A 22,559-nucleotide genomic window follows, 5' to 3' on the forward strand; every position below is an offset into this window, starting at 1 on the left:
ATAAAACACGACAAACACATCAAATATATCATTCGATTACCTAACCCCCAGAATTTTTAGCAAAACTGTAAATGTATCTTATCAATATTAATCTTATTTTCATATCCCCAAATTTCGGAGAAATAAGTCAAAATTGTGCCTACCAAAGAAACAAATAGTTGTATCTGTAAATCTGAAGGGATACTAATATTAGTAATTCTCTGGTACAGACTGTATAAAGCTTTTTGAGCTTGATCTACTAATTTGTTTCAGGCTTTACAAAAAATACCATTATGATTGAATAAAAAGCCAAGATATGTATATGTATCTTGGATCTTAATATCATCATTATATAGATTAAATTTGAATTTCTTATTACAGTTAGAATTAGAAAAAAATTACAATTGTTGTCTTGGAGACATTGACCGTAAGTTTCCAAGTATTACATTATTGTTCAAATATATTTAAAGTAGGAAAGACATTTCTTGTCGGGATGTGGATCTTTTGAGGAACAAATGGTACTGTTGATATTTCTATAAAAGTTAATCATGTAAACGAAGTGTCTGGTAATATCTGATAACACTGAACAGCCTTGATGTTGCACTGGTTTCATTATAAATATCAATTCCAGCAGCATCTTTAAAAGCTCTTCTAGCAGTGTGTAAATCGCCTAAAAATTGGTGAGCTATTCCACACATAATAACTGAATTGATGGAATCAGGACGTGACACGAACATATGATTATTTGATAAAACCATTTCAACATGTCCAAGTTGCTGTGAAGACTGTAGACATGAGTTAATGTCATGTCGATGGTAGTGACACAGAAAGCTGAGGAAATGTGCATATGGTAATGGATGAAATATAGTAGAAGGCTTTTTAACATCTTGCTGTAATTCTTGCGGCACTATTGATGAATTATGGTCCAGTTGAAAAGAATAAATTGTTAATGATTTTAATATTGTATGAAGTTTTTCTTTTTTCACCAGTTTCATCACATGTTGTTTAATAGAATCAAATTTGCTATTATTTAACAATCCGAGATAAATGTTCTCGGCTGTACATTTCTTTACTGTATATGCTATTACAGTTAATGAGGATAGATAGTTTTTCTGAACATAGAAGAAAGAAGCTAACATCAGCAATCCTGATACTGCGTCTGAATGTAAACCGATCATTAAATGACTAAGATCATGTTTGTACCTTACGTAATGGTATTTATTGCCTGAGCTATTTGGATACCGTGTTGCTTCTGGAACAAGCATAAATGCAGCTGAAAGTTGTAAAGCGAATAACCCACTTGATAAATTAGTTCTGTGGTGATGTAGAAAATCGTACATCAATCTCCAAAATCTATTTACTCTACCATCACAGTCTACATGACGTATTACAGAAAATGTTGGCAACAATTGTTGTAAGAATACGTTGTTACGGCTAATACACAGTTTGTTGATCCCGTATGACTTGTTTTGTTGACCTTGTAGGGTATCAGTAGATGCAAAGCAATTGATTCCTTGTTCGTATAAATTCACGAGCATGGTGGTTAATTTGTTTTTGCTATGCGTATTGAACCGTAAAAGGAACAAGTTATTATCAGGAATAAAATAATGTGGCAATATTGAATATCGTACACAGTACAGCAGTCTTTTTAAACAAGCCATAAAACAAGGTATTAAATTATCTGGTCTCCATACATATGGGTCTGTTTCTTCCGAAATCCAAAACATTAGTGTTTTTAAGAAATATGAACACAATAAACCTTTCAAATCTTCATGTTTTTCTATTATTTCTTTCAGCAAGATTTTCAACAAAGCATAACATAATAATTGTGTATGGCTGAAGGAAAATATAAGATTTTTTTCCGCTACAGAAAATGAAATTCGCCATTCAATGTTTTCATTTATGGATCCCTTGTAGCCAATTGGCACAAAAAGCACACCATAAGATATTATTTTAGAAATAAGTGTAGGTGAAGGCCATGCTGTACGTGGTCTACGTATCCATGGCTGTGCTTGGAAAATCCATGTGTCACATTTTAGACAAAATGCACAATCATAATTATCATTTCCGTCTGTTACACAAGGACCATGAATTTTTGTAACACATTCTGCTCCAAAACTTGACAGTTGAAATAGCTTATACTGTTCACTTGAAAGCACGTGTCCCAGATGTCTTTGTTGCAACATATTCAGAACTGACCCATAAACCTCTGGTGTAAGATTCTGAATATGAGTGTTAAGATATAATTGTGTAAAACATGGTTGTGTGTCGTCAGTATTCATAACAAACGTTCTCTACAAAAATATTTTTGGTTTAAGTTTTGTTTTTTATGTGTTTTTTCAGGGTCAGAAATTTTTGAATATTCTTTTTTTTTACGTCATACGTTTATTTTAAAATATTAAACTAAAATATTCAAGGATTTTAGTGACAAAAGTAGCAGCTAAGATAGCTGTGTCCAGTCTGTGAATGTGTGTTGTGACTTGTATAGTATGTAACTTCTATTAACTCAAAAGGGTCTCAGAATCTTCATTTTTTAGTTATAAGATGTGGCATGAGTGTCAATGATACAACCATTATAGGTCAAATTACGGTCTTCTTATGTATTCTTTAATGTTTAATCTCTCTCTCTCTCTCTCTCTCTCTCTCTCTCTCTCTCTCTCTCACACACACACACACACACACACACACACACACACACACACACAAATGTATTTAAAAGAAAGGCTACTGTTTTAATGCATATTAGAGGCGTCTTTAGTATGGGACTTACTTGAAAATACTTCTATACTTAAACAGACTAACTTTAAAAGCTGTACGAGTCTGAATTTGACCAATTTATGTAGACATTTATCGATGTGATCGAGTGACATATGCCATATAGATTATAGCTAGTAATGTCTCCCTCTCTCTTCTAAAGAGGCATGCAGGGGCATTTTTTATCATTCAATCTTCCAACTATTGTACAAAGAACAAATACACTTTCAATGTTTGCTTTGTTTGTACTTTCCAAATAAAGTCTCATGATACTTCGCTTCCATTTTTAACAAAAGTAAAATCACAAAAATACTGAACTCCGAGGAAAATTCAAAACGAAAGTCCTTAATCAAATGGCAAATTCAAAGGATAAAACACATCAAACGAATGGACAACAACTGCCATATTCCTGACTTGGTACAGGCATTTTCAAATGTAGTAAATGGTGGGTTGAACCTGGCTTTATGTCGCTAAACTTCTCACTTGTACGACAGTCGCATCAAATTTAATAACAATGATAATGATGCGTGAACAAAACAAACAGACACAATAGGTAAAAATGTCACAAATAAAGGTAAAATGTCTAATTCGGTTGGTCACATTCGTGAAAAGGGAACGGGACTGTAGTTACGACATAAGGAACATATCTGATATCATCTATATAACAGATATTCTAAAACGGTCATCCAAATCGTGATGGCATCCTTAAAATTTACAAAATGATGATTTCATCTTCCCAATGCCTCACCATTGGAAACCTCAAATCATCTGTTTTGTCGTAATGTTTTGTTTTCAACCGACCTTCATTGTCAATTTCTAGAAATATATTATAATCAAGTGGTAAAATCAAGAACTCAAACACATCAAACGAAGGGATAACAATTAATCCGGACTTAGTTCAGGAATTTCCTATGTAGAAAATGGTAGATTGAACCTGGTTTTATAGCGCTAAACCTCTCACTTTTATGACAGTCGCAAAAATTCGGTAATGTGGACATTTCTATTTCCGTAACAGTTTATTTAAGGGTCCTCTTCGCGGTCCGCGTTTAAACTAAAAGTATGTCGATTTCTTAAAAGTAACAGATTATGATTTGGATCTTAACAACTTAAGTTTCAAGTGTCGGATTGAAATTGCAGGACAAAAACAACACAATACTCGATACAAACCGGAGAAAGGCTCGGCCAGCCTCGCTTTTCGTCCTGTTTCTAATGCACTAACAAATAAATTTTATATTTTGCGACAATGTGCATATATGTATTGTATATATCTTCAAAAATAAAGCAGCACCAAAACAATTCACTTGTAATGTTAGTTATTCTTTTCCATTGAAGTTTATTATTTATTTTATTGTTGTATTTGATTTTGATTTTTTTCTCTGCTTTTATTGAACTTAGGACTTTTATGCTGTAATAAATGTAAACTTGATTCAAGGTCTCTGTTGTCTAAAATAATGCCTGAATTATTTAGTAAATAGAGTACGATATATATCAAAGTATTTTTTTCAAATTTTCAGTCTTGGGAACAATTTCAAGTCAATGGAAAAGGAGTAGGTCCGGTAAGGGCCGATTTTGGTCCCAAAATTTCAGGTTCATCTAACGAAAGATTTTGATCCCCTTTTTAACACTTAAGTGTCTATATCATTTGATTCAATTAGTTTATGTGGAAGTTTTTAACTGGTTTGGTCATTAAAAACGCTCCGTTCGAAAAATGTCACTTTTCAGATGTTTTTTGTCAAAAATGAATGTTGCCGCATCCGTGTTCATCCTCAACCTAAAAAGTGTGTATATGTTATGTATTATCATCAAGTACAACTTACATTTCAATATTTAGAATGAACACGAATGCAGCCACTTTCATTTACGACGGAAACCGTCTAAAATTGAACTAAAATGCTAAAATTGTGAAATATGAATATAATAATGTCCAGTGCACGATGTTTTGACGATATTGTCAACATCGCAATGTCTACTTAATCGTACATTCAATCGCTAAATGCTAAAGCAAACATCTTTTTTCTGTGTTCGTATGAGTTGCATGAAAATATTTCTGTTCCTATCCGACAAACGGTTTATAGCGGGACGTATATATATTACTTGTACAATATATATAGAAATACTTGGTTACATAGATTTCGTGTAAACACAGTCCTTTGTGAAGGACATCATGATAAGAAACGGAAGATCAGGAAATCCGTATCAACTGGTCCGAGACCACAATTATTTCGTAGTGCATTTCTTTAGAACATAAATGAAAATTAAAAAAATCCCACCTCAATGAAATTTTTACAGTGTGTTGTACTACTTTTGGGACAAATCATATCAAAATTATAGAAAACTTCATCGGCTCTAACTCAATATATGGACAATTTTATGTTTAGAGCGTCTTGAAATATTTTGACAAGCTTCCGAAGTGCTATAAATTTTTAACCTTTTTCAGCTGGACCAAATCACTACTTTCCTTTAAAATTCTGGACCGAATTTTTTTTTTAAAGTGTAATTTCACACCCTGCTTCTTGCAATTTGAGGCATTAAACATGGAGAAATAAATTTGGAAGGGTTATAAAAATTAATGGCAAGTAACCCAATGTCAGCACTAGGGACTATATTCTAGGACAAGGGATGACAATTGTGGTCTCGGTCCAACTGGGATATTATCCATATGAAAGTGCTGCTGAAATATTGCTATATAGGGAAATAGAAAGTTTACAATAGGAAAGTTGAAATCATCTCCGTTGTTGTTAAGTGTAGTTCTCAGTGATTAATTCAAGATATAAGTTTTTCACGCCAGTTTAGCAGCAATGTATATTAACCGTCATATTCTTTGGTCATTCAACAACCTATATCGGATGTCTGTTTCTCAAATTAATTAAACGTATAACTATGTCAGCTTTTAATGTGCATGCTCAAACTCATTTTTGTTTTCTTCTTGAAATGAATTCTTCTCCTACGATTTTTGTTGTTAAGATTCTCGCTTAGTTAGGGACGACATCAAAAGTTCAATGAAGGATAAAAAACTTAATTCAAATAGTTTTTTCACTGACCCCCCTACCCCCCTATTAACTTAATTTGGGGAAAATTGATTGACCCATATGGATATATGTAAAAATCAATGTCGGATAACCAAATCTTGCAGCAGTTCAACCCCCCCCCCCCACCCCCAAACTATTTGAATAAAGTTTTTTATCTTACATTGGTCTTTTGATGTCGTCATTTAGCGTATTCTATTTCAGATCTAGTTCCATTCAATGTCCTACAGTCTGCACACTTGTACTATGAAAATAAGAATACTGGTATGATTGCCAACTATTCATTTGCCAAAGACGTCTAAGTTTGGATTTTTCTGAGTTGATAGATTAGGGATCTGCATTGCACTCTCTCTCGACTTTTAGTTCATTGAATGTTGTTATGTGTTACGCTTGAAACTAGCTATTGTTATGTTGACTAGAGACGATTCTAAAACTTTTACTTTTCATAGACATGGAGCTGATTGTTTTATTTATTTGTCTTCCAAAATGTGTGTCTTGGGTGTACCTGTGAGTAAATTTAATTCCAGAAAGCACGTCGAGTGCATGCATATCAAATCCAATCCCATGTTTGATAATACACAGTGGGTTGGTGTCACTATTAAAACTGCCCAAGTGTAATTTGTCAGTCTTTAAACCCTTTCTGCATATCGTGTTGTCTATTTTGTTACTTACTGGTATAGATGACCGAAGGTCAAACGAATACATAAGATTGCTGTGTAAATGCAGAGACATATAATTTTGTTTAAAAGTGTTATGTTAACTGCAAAAATTAAGTCAATTTATCAGTAAAGGTGGAAAAATATAAGAACATATAATTTTTCTTCTGATGTTATTTCTTGACCATAAAGAAGCTTTTCCCCCAGTTTCGTCACATTCAAAAAAGGATTAATATAAACAGTTATTGATTTACTGTAAATAGCCATCTACCAATACACACTTGGTACATAACTTTCTTCATTGAACTGTGTTTCTAAATAATTGTGATCTTTTGATATAAGACTTTTTGTTGCATTACATTTGAAACTGACAGTTTACCTATTGATTAAAAGCCAATAATAATAATTCACATTCAAAAACAGTCCTGGCAAGTAGGACAGTTTTAGGACGTGTCTTATAATTCATTCAGTTGATTGTCTAAGTTCCTACCGTCTACTCGCAAGTATTTCATAGAAATAAGAAGATGTGGTATAAATGCCAATGAGACAACTCTCCATCCAAGTCACTATATGTAAAAGTAACCCATTATAGGTCAAAGTATAGGACGAAAAACGTATTGTTATACTTTAAGTTATTTTATTTCACAGAATTGTTTTCGTTAATGTTTGATAAAATGAAAGAATATAAAGGTATTAAACCAAGAATTTGTATAGAAAATATAACTATACAAAACCTTGATTAAACTTAGTTCGAATATGAAGATCGATTTAAATCGGAAATCTTCATTGTATATGTTATCAGATCTTTTATATTAATAAGTCGGATTTCAAGTCAAATATTACTGATACCATGCAATAGAAATTTAAAAAAATCTCTAAAAATAAACCAATGCTTTTACATTTTAACAGTAAATTAAATTGGATTATGAAGTTGGCAGGTTGATAATCAAAACAGTCCGTTCAATTAAAAGTCTAATTCTATATCTACTCTCGACATCATATTTTAGCACCTGTACGTGAATACATACGCAAGTAAAGGTGCTTAATTGCAATAAAAACATATTCTTAAATAAACTGCAGGTACATATATTCATTTCATTTAGACATAGAAATGGCAATTAACTATATTAGTCTGTGATGTGTTGACAGCAATAGATATCTTAATTGACAAATAAAAAGACGCATGAAGCCACGCCCTATTTAATCTCCCAGGGTATAGCGGCGGTAATACTCATGGTCAGGTATATTTATACACCACTTAACAGGTAGAAACCATAAAGCACAAGACAGTAGTCGGCACGCGTCTGACAAAAGTACAAGAGTCAATTGGTTTCATTTTCTGTCTTGATATAGTTTAAGATATTGGCCAGGATTTCATTTTCAAATTATACCTCCATAAAAACAGCTGACAGAATAAATCAAGACACAATGAACAGCAAAGAATTACAGGCCCTAAAAAGAAAGGTAAAATACTATTTTTGATTATCAATATATTTTTTTTCTCATAAAAACAATTAATTCAAATTACAAATAATTTAATTTCTTTATTATTTTATTCATAAATTTTTTTTTATTATATAAAACATTTATTTACTAAATAGAATGTTAATTAGTTCAGGAGCATATATATAAATATACTGTTCCAAGATTAGTTATATTTGATGTATCAAATACCAGTATATTCTTTTGTTTCTTTTGGGGAGGAAGGTAGTGCGAAGCTGAGCTCATTAAAAAAATATTCAACTGTCCGACGCATATGAAAGAATCAATATTTTGTAATATCCATTGGACAGCAAATGATATGTTAATGTCTATTATAGTTTAATAAGTTATAAATCTAAAATATGAAAATTTTGAAATAACTCATTTAGAAAATATTTATTTATGTTTCTTTTTTATATTTATTCCAGGCCAGCAAACCTTTGACAGAGAAACGTCGGCGCGAGAGAATTAATAATAGACTGTCCGACCTAAAGACATTAGTATTACGGGGTACAAACAAGGAGGTAAGGAACTCAGTTATATAAGGTTTTTTTTAAATATATTGTAAGTGTCTTGTTTTCCAAACTATCATTACTAATTTACTAAACTTTGAAAAAAAAACAGGAAAAAAAAACAGTTTTTTTCTGCGAGTTTTAAATAATATTTTGATACATTTCAATTGGTTGTCAAAGATAATTAGTATGTTTGTACATCATTATCGGTGACACGCGCAGTCGTCTGCCTGGGGATTATTTACAGTATATCACAAGTAAATAATACGGTATATGATATACCGTGCCATGTTTACCTGTTAGATATTGACTTAGCCGGTTGACACTCACACTTCCGTCAGACTTAAGTCTCATCTCATTGATAAAGTCATTAATCCTTATGTGATTTAATTTTATTTTGCAATTGAGATGTCTGTGACGGTTATAAATACGATTTACCACAAATCTGTATAAAAAGTGAAATTTTCTTCAGAAAGTCTTCGTAATTTTTTTTTGCTTACTTATATAACTGCATTCTGACAGAATATGCTCTACATCAAATCAGGAAGATATACATAGATTGCTGTTTCCAGACAAAATACGTAACAACCTCCAAAGCTTCGAAGACAGCCCCTCCTCCCCTTAAAAAGATTTTTTTTAAATGGATCATACAATTTTACAGCAATTGATTTATTCAGCTTTTTTCACTTTAAGAAATATGCTTACATATTTGAATCAGATAGGACTTCAGTTTTAAAATATGACTTTAATCAATTGTATGAAGGCTAAATACTAAATATTATTATTTTTATTATTTCAGGACAATGTCAAGTTAGAGAAAGCCGATATAATGGAAATGACTGTTAGGTACATTGAAGATATTCAGCAAAAACAAACATCAGAAGGTATGTAGATTGATTATATATTTATTTGTCTGATTATGCAATTGAATAAAATAATGATGGATATACATTTTATAGTTTATCAGACTTTAATAATTGATTGAGAGATATAGATGCTTCAAATCCAAAGTCAAATATTCCATGTATATTCAAGAACTTTATGCAAAATCAATGAAGCTACTGCAGCATGTTTAGTCTATTTTAGAATATTTTTTTAAACAAATATATGTAATGCTCCATGCGTGTATGAAATAAGGGTGTGCACAGTGTTTTTCAGAATTCTCCATCTTTTGTCAAAGTTAACAAAACCATAAGTTTCAGTATAAACACAAAGATCAAATAATCCGATTAGGAAATTTGTGATACAATTCAATGCTGCTCCGTGTTGAAAACCTTACTTTGACCTATAATGGTTTGCTTTTAAAATTGTAGTTGTCTAATTGGCACTCCTTCCACATCTTCTTATATCTTTTGCAAGCTACCAAGACAAAAAAAAAACACAAATATTAAACCAATATTCTGCTATACATGTAATTATAATTGGCAATGTTCTTTTTATAGGGCGTAACAGAACACAACTGGTAATGAACAGCTTTATACGGGGCTATGCCACTTGTATCAACGATGTATCTACTAGTCTGTCTGCCAATCACATCACCAATGACGTCAGATCTTCAGTATCCAATCACCTAGCAACAAGTTATAGCACCATGACAACAGGACTACAGACACACGAGCCACATGCCTCCATTTATAGTTCTGACCGATTAGCTACAAGCACACCTTACAGTAATTTATCAACCAAAGAAAGCCACCCATACCAGCTATTATCACCAATAATTGACACAAATCCACAGTACTCCTCATCATGTGACACCTTAAGCTGCAATGATTGGTCCTCTACATATTCAGCCTCACCTTCAGTTTCCCCAACCTTGCATTCACCTTCAGATTCAGGAGTTGATGGTTCAACTGGTGACAACTCTGTTTGGCGACCATGGTAACAACAGCCATTTTGTACAAAGACATATTTGTAATTAGACTTTTTTTAAACAAATTGGTGCATGATAATTTATATGTATAGTGCTATATTATAAATGTTAAACATGATAAATTAATAATAATGTATGTTAACTTATCTGCCTTTTCATTCATTATGAAATAAAATAGTAAGTTAAGAATCATGATAGTTATTAGTTATTTCTTGTCAGTCAAAATCAGTACCTCAACAAGGTAAACAAGTCTATGGTGCACAGAGAGTTACTTACTGACATCCTCAGAAAATTACAAATTAAAAAGAATAACCAGTCTTACATTTTTTCTTAGACACAATAGCCTAGCTAGCTTAAACAGTAACAAATGTAACCTTGACTAATTGATTGTTTGCATAAAAAGGCACATGTAACGTGTATATTTATAACAACACACTCTCTTCTTCTTTGTGGACCATTTATTTTATGTTGATAGTTCAAGAAATAAAGCTTTACTTCATGTTTCACATAGACTTAAATGATCCAAGAAAATGAGGTCAAAGTAAAATAAACTAAACCGGAAATACATGTACACCTTACAATCATTCCATACACCAAATATAATTGAGCTAGTGCTTACAGTTTCTTAGAATAGAACTTAACCAGGAAAACTCAACATTGACCAATGTACCATGAAAATGAGGTCAAGGTCAGCCAGCTAGACATGTGCACCTTAAAATCATTCCATTCACCAAATATACTAGTAGTAGACCTATGGCATAATGTATAAGAAAAACAGACAAAAACACAAAAACTTTACAACCAATGAACCATGAAAATGAGGTCAAGGTCAGATGACACCTGCCAGTTGGACATGTACACCTTACAGTTCTTCTATACACCAAATATACTAGCCCTTTTGCTAATAGATATGGACTTGACCACCAAAACTTAACCTTGTTCACTGATCAATGAAATGAGGTTGAGGTCAAGTGAAAACTGTGTGACAGTCATGAAGACCTTGCAAGGTAAACACATATCAAATATAGTTATCCTTTTTCTCATAATTAGAGGGAAATTAACATTACAAAAAATCTTAACTTTTTTTCAAGTAGTCACTGAACCATGAAATTGATGTCAAAGACAATGTACATGCGACAGCCTGTAATTCAGTGGTTGTCGTTTGTGTATGTGCGACATATTTGTTTTTCCTTCATTCTTTTATATAAATAAGGGCGTTAGTTTTCTCATTTGAATTGTTTTACATTGCCTTATCGGGGCCTTTTATAGCTGACTATGCGGTATGGGCTTTGCTCATTTTTGAAGGCCGTACGGTGACCTATAGTTGTTAATGTCTGTGTCATTTTGGTCTCTTGTGGACAGTTGTCTCATTGGCAATCATACCACATCTTCCTTTTTTATAGAAACTTCATAACATGACACATCTATATACAAAGTATGAAGCATCCAGGTCTTCCACCTTTTAAAATATAAAGCTTTAAGAAGTTAGGTAAAAACGCCAGTTACGCTGAAGGATCACCATCCCTTTGTTGAGCTTTCTGCAACAAAAGTCACAGGCTCAACAATAAAATGAGATCAAAGTGAGATGCCAAGCAGACATAAATGTTCAGTGGTTGTAATTTGTTTGTGTAGTTCATAAGTGTTTCCCAAGTTTTATGTAGATTAGACCCTTGGTTTTTCTGATTAAATGGTTTTACAGTAGTCATTTGTTGGGCCCGTTATAGCTTACTTTTTGGTGTGGGCAAACTTCTGTTTTGAAGACCTTCATGCAAGGCTATTCATACATGTGTATAGTAAACATTATTGATTGGGGTCAGCTGATACCTACCTTTAGCTGCAGGATTTTCTCACTGCGCTGAAGACTCATAGGTGGCCTTGGGTTGTTTTCTGCACTTTAGTCATGTTTTTGTCTCTTTACATCATCTTTGAATATGTGTCTTTATTGAGGTGATTGAATTTCAATTAGTCCCTAATATATTTCAACCAAATTTATTTTATAGCAAATAAATAAAATATGTGGTTTATTTTTGTTGAGTACATAATTCATGAGATGAACTGCCATAGCCACAGCAGACTTGTGTTATCTTAGTTTGTTCAACACCATCAACCAGAACTACCTGTATATGTGTGTGCAGTAATAACTTAAGTCAAATATTAACTTTCAAACAGGTTTTTAATGTAAAAGTCTATTGCTTGAAAGCAATAATGTAAGTTACAATTTACAAAATAAAATCATTAAAACAGACTTTTAAAATAGATCAGTACTGTTACTGAAATTCCATTGGCTACAAAATTGACATGTGACATCTTAGTGATGTAAATACAAACTACATTGTAGTGTTATTTACATATATATATTCATGCACATACCAATAAGTTTTACATGTGGTGTTTTTATCTAAGCATGGAAGTTGCTTAGATCTACTTTAAACAATCATTTAATACAACTGTCTTGTACCAGTAAAACTTTTAACTTATATTTATTGTTTGAAAAACCTAAAGTGGTTCAAAAAAACAAGTCAAGGAATGACTTGAAAATAAATCTTAACTCAGATTTATAAGCCAAAATAAAGTTAGGTAAATGGGTCGCATCAATAAAAGACAGAAGTAACTCTACATGTGGTTACGGACAGGTCAAATCCCAGTTAGTAATCTATTTGTACCTGTATGTGTTGAAGTAAAAAAAGATGATTTAAATCACTTCATTAAATTGGTCATGTCCACCTATAAAATTATGGTTTTAATCATAGATATGAAAAAAGAAAGAGAATAAAATGTGCAACAATCAAATCATAAAGGTGTTACTCACCAAAAAGTATAAATCAAAGTTAAAAGTTTAAATTAGAAGGTCACGTTGCCGAACAATATACAGTACAGAGATTTTTTTAATTATCAAAATCACTTTGCCTTCACAAAATATACCAGAAACTAACAAGATCCTCCAAGATATGTAACGGAAAACTTAGGGTCATTATTTAATTTCATGTATGTAAAGAATTCTTTCAATTTTAATAAGAATTCTGGTTTTTATCATCAAATGTAAAATCATATCATACTGTCTGACATTACATAACTAGTCATCAATTATATGGAGAGGAACACAGTACTCTTTTATATCTTAGCAATTTCTTCTCATTTTGTATCATTGATAGTATTAGTTAGTTGTAAGATTCAAAATAGGACATAGCTGACATTGTCCATTTGTTTTAAATGATTTAATGAAGGAATCAGAGGTCTATAATCGTGTTAATATTTACAGAACTTCAGCAGTGGATGAATTTTATTCATCAATGTTTACAGCAAGGACGTGTTGACAATATAGTATAAACTAAAATAAGTGTTGTCAAGTACTGGGGCTCTTTTTACAACACTCTCTTTGGACAAAACATTATCATAAGTTATACAGAAATGTTCATGAATAACAATATTTTTACATAAAGATTGTTTTTTTGAAATTAGTCACAAAATATTAATTTTAATTGCAATGGTTGTATTGAGTTTTCCTGTATTTACACAATGTTAGTACATGCAATTCAAAAATTAGCACTTCTTGGAATATACAACTACTTATATGTTTCATTGTAAAATTTAAATTCTTTCTGTCAAAATACATAGTTATTTCTAGATCTAAATCATTTTTAACACTAGAAAACTGATATGTGTTAAAATTAATGCATCTTTTGTAAAACTTTTTTTGCAGAAAAAAAATTTGTATTCAATATCTTAAGGCCGTTTTTATTTAATAAGTTGGTTTACGGACATCAGCCCAAAAAATTTAGGGTAGGAGGAGGGAAAAAAAATAAATTTAAACTAGATCTTTCCAGTTTTTTTTTTTTTACTTGGTTTACGGATATCAGCAGGGCTCACACTTTTTCAGAATTATAGGGAGAAGTGACTTTTCTTTTTGAAACTGATAGGGAGAAGTGGTGAGATTTGAAAGAGAAGTGCTCATTTGCTTGGTGCCCTACAATGTTTGGATTTTACTATAGTATAAAGGGTCATATGTTAAATAATGTTCTTTTTATATTGTTCAATTCATATCTGAGTATACAAAGTTTTACTTAGGTTCTTGTGAGAAACTTCCAACTAAATATTTAATATCTAGCACTAAAATTTTTTTTTTTTTATTTTGAAAAATAATACATCAATTACAATTTAATTCAAAACTATCTTAAGTATGAAATTCAGTGTCTCTCATCAAAAAATATATAATTTAAGCTGGGCCATAATATATTGATATTAGCTAGTGTAATAGTCTCAGAGTTAAGCAACTTTAATAAAGTTTGAAACAAATTCAATACATAAAAAATATAGGGAATTATATACACCAATCAATTAGATGTAACTAAAAGTCTCTTAATGCATGTGAAATACATAATTTTTTCCTTTGTGGTCAATATTCGTCTGTCAGCTGTTCCATCCGTGCGTCCGTAATAATTATTGTAAAAGTACGGATTTCGGTTTAGCTGGTCCTGTTCAGATCTGTAGTTTAGGAATCGGTAAATGGCGGACGAATGCAAGAAAATTTACAAAAATAAACGATGTTTGACAAGTTATTTGGAAAGGAACATGACGTTTTTAATGCAATAAATGGATTAAACATTTACTAGAGGCAACTTTTATCACGTTTAAATGAAGTAACAAACTTATTTTACCGCCGAAATTTAGGTTGATGTACGTTTTCGAGTAACAAGCACCGGAACTTGCAAAAATGTTCGAGGTGATAAAAAGTTGTATTTTTTATCAAATAAACTGCTACACACTGCAAATACAATGCTTCAGCCTCTTTTCTTAAAATAATGAACCGTTTATGTCTTAATTTCTTTAATTATCAATAAAAAAAATGATGTTTCATCAACTTGGTAAAAATTGAAAATGTCCGATGACGGAAGCGACTGAAAGCGAGTATCGTCAAGAAGAGGGCGACTTGTTTTCGCTTTTGGGTGTCGGGGAAAGCTTACCAGTCACGTTTGCGGTGCACTGGTTAACGATTTTTTAATGCAGTAATAGGAACCAGAATACGAAACGTAAACACAAAAATTCCGTTTAAAATTTTCTTAGTAAATCGAGAAATATGAGGTCGGCGGAAATAATTTTTAAGGACAAATGTGCGTTTATTTTTATTTGAATTAGCGAAAATTCGGGTCGGCGGATCCGTAAACCAACTTATTTAATAAAAACGGCCTAATAACATTTTTACAAAAATCCAAAATAAAACTATATGATTAAGACGATTTTGAAACTTTAAGGTATCTTATAATTTTTACTTTAAATTTCAACCATATTGAAAGTCAACTTTAGAGAATGTGTTTTACTTGACCTTTTGAAGGTTGCTCAAAACAAGATTGCTTGATTGATATTTTTATTCAATACCATTATAATTCTGTTTTCAGCTATATACAATGTAGATAAAATTACACAAATATCATACACAAAAATAAAACCTGTGTAAATTTTATACAAATATATATATAGAAAGACGTAAAGGAAAACTTTGAATACACAATGTACATTAAAATCCTTCAATAAAACTGATATGAAAAATTTCTTCTGCTGAAAAACATACCAAAGGGAATGAAAAATACTGAGAACTTGGTTCTCTAGCAAAATGTCATTTGGTAAATAGTTGTATGGAGAAAAAACAGACAGAAAAAAATGTAAAAGATTTAAAAACATTCCATTCACATGACGATAATTTAATCTCTTTCTACTACACTCCACTAAAATTAGCTGCTAATCTAGATTTCCGTTTATTTGGAGTCTGTTGCTTTGGCGGAGTCTTCTTTGATCTACTTCCACTTTCATTTACAGTTTTCTGTTCACTGCTTTCAGGTATATGTGATTGCTTTTCTCCTTTAGAAATCTGAGGTGGACTGCTTTCCGGGACAGATTTTGGGGGCGTTGACATATTGTTATTAACATTGTCATCTTTATGTTTCTTCTTCTGTGGAGTCTTCTGTTGTTTTGTTACCTAAAATAACATATTATAAACAAATTTTATTCACCATTATGTTTCTTTAATAAACAAATCAAAATACCATTTTTAAACAATTGGACAAATAACTTGCTGTTCCTCTGTTGGTTAAATATGAAGACATTAAACAGACATCAGTAGAAATATCAAACTGTGGATTCATTATTAGTCATGGTGTTCTAATTTTCACGGTTGTGACGGGTTAAAATTGGCCCCAAGTATTGACGGAATATTGACTTGAAATGTGCATTATTTGTGTTGTAACATAAGTTTTGGTCATATTTTCAGAAATGTTTTAACATTTTTAGCAGGATTAACATTGGCTGACACCCATGATCCAGAAAAATTTTGTGGCTAGAGATTCACAGTGGCGGATCCAGAACTTTTCCTAAGGGGGGGGGGGGGTCTGCTGACTGACCTGAGGGGGGGGCCCGCTCCAGTCATGCTTCAATGATTCCCTATATAAGCAACCAAATTTTTCCCACAAAAGGGGGGCCCAGGCCCCCCAGGTCCCCCCCCCCCCTGGATCCGCCTATGATTCAATATCATTAATGGCAAATTTTAAAACAACATTTTGACCATAGGTTGTGGCCAAGGGGTTTCTCAAGCTTTTAGGTCTGGAAATAGCACAAAATGATATAATTTTGACAATATATCCAAAATGTGCTGATTTTCAAGTAAAAAAAGTACTATTATGAAGAGCTTAGTAATAACAAAGAAGTAAGGCGTTTGAGATAGATCCATCAAAGCCAAATTGTGTCCATTTTGAAATTTTATGATAAAGTTGAAATTCAAAGCCATATTTGGCCTATAGTGAACATTGTCCTTTCCTTTATAATTGTATGTAGTAATTGTCAAAGCCAAAGTTTCAAGTGTTCATGCAATTTCATTGTCCTGAACTTTGCACAGGATGCTAGACATAGTATGCATGAGGAAAATAATTAGATTTATATATGTCATGTTGGAATGTAAGAGTTCTACCTGTAGTGGTATAAATGGGTTAGCTTGAGACGATTGTTTGTTCGGTGACTGTTCCTCACTTGGCTGACATACAACTGTAGACGGTAGAGAATCACTATGTTGTCTTGTTCGTCCATGTTCCTGTTGCTGCTGCCAACTATAAATCCCCTGGTTACCTCCCCTACCACCATGGTAATTCTGGTGTTGCCCTTGACCCCTGACATTTATCTGACCTGCAGAACAAATTATTTTATCATGCAAAGTTCTATTGTATAAAAAAAGTGTATGGTTAAACATTATACTGTCTCAATAAAATGAAGGTCTCTCTGTTAGAATTTCATTACTATATAACAAAATATTTTTCATCCATTTCTTAAAATAACTTAAATGTAAATGGCAGATGAACAAGCCACACATTAGTGTTACCTTTTAATAATTTCAATGTCTATACAACAGCTCAGAGAGAAGATTAATTTGATCATTTCTTGGTCAATGACCTTAGTCAATACCAATTCAGGCATTATTATATTATCATCATAGCTGTGGTAACAAGGACAATTGAACTACTGAAATTTCTGAGATTTAAGTTAAAAGATCTCATCTAATTAGATCTAAATCAAAATTCTAATTCAATCTTTATAAAGCTGTAACATGTTAATGATATGTCCAGAGCCTTAATATATAGAAACCCAGTCTGGATCCTTGTATTTTGAGCCAAGAGTAACCATGACACTGGCAAACCTGCCAGATCATGAATACCATTCCTAATTAAAAATTCCAGCAAAATTTGAAAGCCTCATCTCAGAGATTTCATTTACAACCAAGATTTTTGGATTGTCAAACAGACGTTCAGCTTTCCTTGGTCTTGAATTTTGACCAACTGACCATCCTTAAAATCAATTGACTCTCTCTTTCTTTCTTATAACCAATTGTATAGTTTTAATGAAATACAACTAGTGTACCTCAATAAATCACAAAAAAAATTGCAGCTATCCATTGCTTATTTTAAATCAATTTTATTTAGCTTTGACCTTGAACTTTTGACCAGGAAAGTTAAAAGGACTCTTTCCTTTCCCCCTACTTTAACTGTACAAGTTTCATTTTAAACAAACATAGGAAGCTAAAGTTACCATCAAACAAGTTTTACTAAAAATTATTTAATAGATTCAGTGACCTTGAACTTTTGACATCAAATTATTTAAGGTTTTGTTCCTTTCCCTTCAACTTCCCTTTGTATAAGTTTAGTTCCACGAAGCAAAGTACATTTGTTTCAATTGCTTGAAGGCAGAAAAAAGGGACCGTTGAAAGAATGGATGGATGGATGGATAGACAAAGCAATTACTATATGCACCCAAAAAAAACTTTTAAGGAGCAAAAAACAAACTCTGTTAACATTAATATTAACCCTTCTGATTCAACACTATGAGATGAGGGATGTGAAATAATGGGAGTGATTTAGAAGAGACTTCAATGTAACATCTACAGCTCAGAGAGAAGATTAATTTGATCATGTCTTGGTCAATGACCTTAGTCAATACCAAGTCAGGCATTAGTACATTATCATCATAGCTGTAGGCAATACAAGAGGAGGTAAGTGGGTTCTGTTTTTGTTAGGTGGAAATGGTCATCCCATTACATTACAGATCTACAGGAAAATGTTTACAAACCAGCAGGCTGGACGGGTCTAAATGCTGATGGGAACGGTTGTTGTGGTTGATGAGATCTAGGAGATTGTGGCATCCTATGTGGCATCATCCCAGGAGGTGGAATTCTCTGATGCATCATCATTAGTGGGTGGCATTGAGTGGACGGTTGGAAAGTTGCTCCCTTGAGAAAGATAAATGAATAAGAATCAATTTTTTTCTGCTGATTTTTTTTTCTATCAAGATAAAATACTGTGGTCTGTTTATCATTCTCGGGATACCAATTTTCGTGGATTTCTTAGGTAAAGGTCAACCATGAATTCAAATGTTGAACAAAGTACAAGTTTTCTCTATGCTAATGTAAATTGTCTGTAAAATCAAATATTACAAGTTTTCCTCAATCCACATGAAATCAATACCTACTGTACACTTCTTATTATTACACGAGTATACACACCCTCTATATCTGAAGGTCATACTTACTAACTGATGCAGTGCTATACTAGCAGCACTCTCTGCAGCAGCCTCCTGTGTTGGGGTGGTAGCTCCCTGGAACCTGGCACCATTACTTAAATTAATCACACAAGTATACCCTCCACTCTGTATCTGTAAAAAATAAAATTACAGACATGGTCAATGTACATATCACTTGCTTTAAAGAAAAGACAATTAGATGTGCAATTAGTCAATGAGAACTTTAATGACAAGAAGATGTCAAATTATCAAGCACCTATAACTATTATCTCAGCTGACCATTAATTTGTCTCTCTTTTTGTCATTATGTTAATTCTATAAACATTAGTAATGGGTAATGTATTTGAAGTTAATTTGAACATCAACAAGAATGCGTCCCCAGTACACGGATGCCACATTCACTATCATTTTTCTATGTTCAGTGGACCGTGAAATTGGGGTCAGAACTCTAATTTGACATTAAAATTAGAAAGATCACATCACAAGCAACATATATACTAAGTTTCAGGTTGATTGGACTTCAACTTCATCAAAAACTACCTCAACCAAAAACTTTAACCTGAAACTGGACAGATAAACGGACGAACAGACGGACGAATGGACGCACAGACTAGAAAACATAATGCCCTCTACTATCGTTGGTGGGGCATAATAAAAAGAGGAAGCATTTAATCTTCTATTAGTAGTTAATATTTTATAAACATTTAAATCTAGGTCTTCAAAAGTGAGGAATATGAAGGTGAAATATGAAATATGGCTTTCCTGTTGTTAATTTCTGTGTCATTTGGTCTTTTGTGAAGAGTTTTCTTATTGGCAATCATACCAGATCTTCTTTTTTTTATTCCAGTGTTTGTCAATGATTGACAACTGCCATGGTGGTTTTTCTTTTACTAAATATTAGCAGGCTGTTAGTTTTGTTTCTCTATTTGTTCCACATTTTGTTATCACAGATTCTTGTTTAACTTACTATACAGTTTGGGTTTTGATCATCATTGAAGGCTTTAAGGTTAACTGTAGTTGTTTTGTTTCTGGTTGATTGTTAATTTATTGACCAACATAACACATAGATACAAGAAGATGTAGTATGAGTGCCAATGAGACAACTCTCTCATCCAAGTCACAATTTGTAAAAGTAAACCATTATAGGTCAAAGTACGGTCTTCAATGCTACTTATTACTTATTTATAAATTTTCAACCTTGGTTTCAACTTCAAAACAAAAATTTAATAATATGGCGGATTATATCCCTTCACCTTTAATGGTGATAATTTTTTTCATCAATTAAAGAAAATCATCTCACCGTTCTGTTGAATTCATACTTGGGATCTGATACGCCAATTGATTTACAGAAACCTAAAAGCTGCATTACAGGGTTCCTAAAATACAAATAAAACATAAATTAATAAACATGAAAATTCAAATACACCACTTTTATATAATTCTGGTATTTTATTACAATTTTATTACAATTGACATCAATTTTTAGTTCATAAATCACTTTTGATGATTTTATAATTTTTTTCGATCGTGATTTCATTATTTTATATCTCAACTTGATTGAATGATTTATAGTGTTTAAAAAAGACAACATTCAGTTTTAACTCTTTTGGCCAAAAGCACATGTACCTACAATTAAAGTCTGTAATATATGAATGCGGGGTATTTGTTAATGAGACAGAAACTCAGCACCAAAAATAAAGGTCACCTTCATTTATATTCAATTTTCTTTATACATGTATGAATGACTTTAGAAATCAGTAAAATGCATCTCCCTTCTGTAAATGAGCAAAAAATGAGAGTAATTTATATGATAGTTGTGTGCACCTATAGAATTTCAAATTCATACCTAGATACATTCATATTGGGATTATTTGGATGCATTCCCCCAGATTTTGGTCGACCTTGATTACCAGACTGCCGCCCTACATTGTTGTATTGATTTGGTTGATTTTGGTTATGACTGGTTTTAGGTGGATATTTCTGGTCCTGAGCTTGGTGAAACTGGTTAGAACTTGGTGATTGTACTGTTTCACTTGAACTCTTCTGTTTTACACCTAAAATACATAAAGGAAAAATTATTAAATTATTTAGAACTTTTGCAGAAATCAATGGGGTATAATCCACAAGTTTTTTCCTATTAGGCAAGAGTGGGGATCATGCAGTTCTACAAGCAAGTAAACTGTAAGAAATATCTTGCCATTTAGTAATTTGGCAGTAAAATGCAAATATTGATATTAAAACAGCAAAACATATTAACCATGTAAAACATCAAAAGTAACAAAATCAAATCAAAATCTTAAAACTATGAAATTATACATCAGTTTCAAAGACGATGAGAGCTTAGCCAAAAAATTCCCATGGAAAAGAAAATACTGCATACCAAATGGCATTGAAATACTGTCAGTGGTTTTTTTTCTTCTCGTAACCTTAAAAAAAACTTGCTGAGTCTGCCTTAAGATCTATAAGGGCAGAATAAAAAGTTTTTCTCTCTATCAAATGGTCTTAACCATATATGGTTTAACCATATGTTCAATACAGGACATATTTCTATGTATTGAATTCTTATAGATCAATGATAACATTAATTGTGAAAACCATGTTCTAACTCTTACCATCAAACAGTTCTTGTATAGAAACTTGTCTGCCATATGAGGGAGCCTCTTTAGTAGGCGGTAACTTTTCACTCTCCTCAGAGTCAATATTCAACATTTGTTTTAAAGCAGCACTACCATCCTACAAGTAAATGTCATCTTATTGTCAAACAAATGTTAACTCATTATATAAGAATTGAAAAACTTAAATTAGACAAATGATATGTTTTTGTTAACATATTTGTTTGTTCATATAGTGAGTAAAATTATAACACCATATTGACTGCTGTACCCCTATTTTAGACATTTTTACCTGTTATGGGTGATTTTTTTTTGTTCACACATCGTTGTTAATATAATGGAACTTGTTGTTATCCATTCTTTAGATGTGTTTGAGATATGATTTTGCCATTTGATTACAGACTTTCCGTTTTGATATTTTATCAGAGTTTGGTATTTTTGTTATTTTACTTTTTATGTTAAGTTTTTAAGGAGGTTTTTAATTACCTTAGAATATCTCGTGTGTGAGGATGTGTGTTTTAAATAATAAAATCAGTTAATATATGTCTCCATATCAAAGTTGAATAAGGTTTTGAGAATCAGCTTGTCCAATAATTTTTCAGCACACTTTTGTA

At 32.1% G+C, this 22,559-nt stretch overlaps 3 protein-coding genes and 2 non-coding genes across 6 annotated transcripts in view; 1 reads left to right on the forward strand and 4 right to left on the reverse strand.

Annotated features, from left to right (window-relative positions):
- Positions 1–521: 521 nt before the first annotated feature.
- LOC139500462 (uncharacterized) lies at positions 522–1,517 on the reverse strand. Its single transcript, XM_071289200.1, has one exon. It carries the CDS (start codon positions 1,515–1,517, stop codon positions 522–524), a length of 996 nt encoding a protein of 331 aa, XP_071145301.1.
- Positions 1,518–7,690: 6,173 nt separating this feature from the next.
- Positions 7,691–10,429, forward strand: LOC139502058 (transcription factor HES-1-A-like). The gene is made up of 4 exons (XM_071291379.1): positions 7,691–7,879; positions 8,326–8,421; positions 9,209–9,293; positions 9,852–10,429. The coding sequence occupies exons 1-4, from the start codon at positions 7,844–7,846 to the stop codon at positions 10,292–10,294; spliced, it is 660 nt and encodes a 219-aa protein (XP_071147480.1). The 5' UTR covers positions 7,691–7,843; the 3' UTR covers positions 10,295–10,429.
- A 2,007-nt stretch (positions 10,430–12,436) lies between these two features.
- LOC139502059 (5'-3' exoribonuclease 1-like) overlaps positions 12,437–22,559 on the reverse strand; it is a 42,365-nt gene continuing 32,242 nt past the window's right edge. For both annotated transcript variants that reach the window (XM_071291381.1, XM_071291380.1), the window contains exons 33-40: positions 21,946–22,066; positions 21,180–21,387; positions 20,634–20,709; positions 19,343–19,465; positions 18,884–19,043; positions 17,238–17,449; positions 15,467–16,253; positions 12,437–14,004 (exon numbers count right to left, since the gene is read on the reverse strand). In XM_071291381.1, the coding sequence (XP_071147482.1) occupies positions 15,993–16,253; positions 17,238–17,449; positions 18,884–19,043; positions 19,343–19,465; positions 20,634–20,709; positions 21,180–21,387; positions 21,946–22,066 (1,161 nt within the window). In that variant the 3' untranslated portion in view covers positions 12,437–14,004; positions 15,467–15,992. The remainder of the gene's footprint in view (positions 14,005–15,466; positions 16,254–17,237; positions 17,450–18,883; positions 19,044–19,342; positions 19,466–20,633; positions 20,710–21,179; positions 21,388–21,945; positions 22,067–22,559) is intronic.
- LOC139502371 (Z30 small nucleolar RNA) lies at positions 17,670–17,758 on the reverse strand. The gene has a single exon (XR_011658810.1). It is a non-coding gene; the product is annotated as a Z30 small nucleolar RNA (small nucleolar RNA).
- Positions 18,699–18,787, reverse strand: LOC139502384 (Z30 small nucleolar RNA). The gene has a single exon (XR_011658823.1). It is a non-coding gene; the product is annotated as a Z30 small nucleolar RNA (small nucleolar RNA).

Source organism: Mytilus edulis, chromosome 13, assembly GCF_963676685.1.
Source record: "Mytilus edulis chromosome 13, xbMytEdul2.2, whole genome shotgun sequence".
NCBI lineage: Eukaryota > Metazoa > Mollusca > Bivalvia > Mytilida > Mytilidae > Mytilus > Mytilus edulis.

Excerpts from the sequence above, each read along its gene's own strand:
- LOC139500462 (XM_071289200.1), bottom strand. The coding sequence starts at position 1,517 with ATGCTCGTGAATTTATACGAACAAGGAATCAATTGCTTTGCATCTACT.
- LOC139502058 (XM_071291379.1), top strand. The coding sequence starts at position 7,844 with ATGAACAGCAAAGAATTACAGGCCCTAAAAAGAAAG. Across the intron at positions 8,422-9,208 it reads TACGGGGTACAAACAAGGAG|GACAATGTCAAGTTAGAGAA; the intron begins GTAAGGAACTCA and ends TTATTATTTCAG. Across the intron at positions 9,294-9,851 it reads GCAAAAACAAACATCAGAAG|GGCGTAACAGAACACAACTG; the intron begins GTATGTAGATTG and ends TTCTTTTTATAG.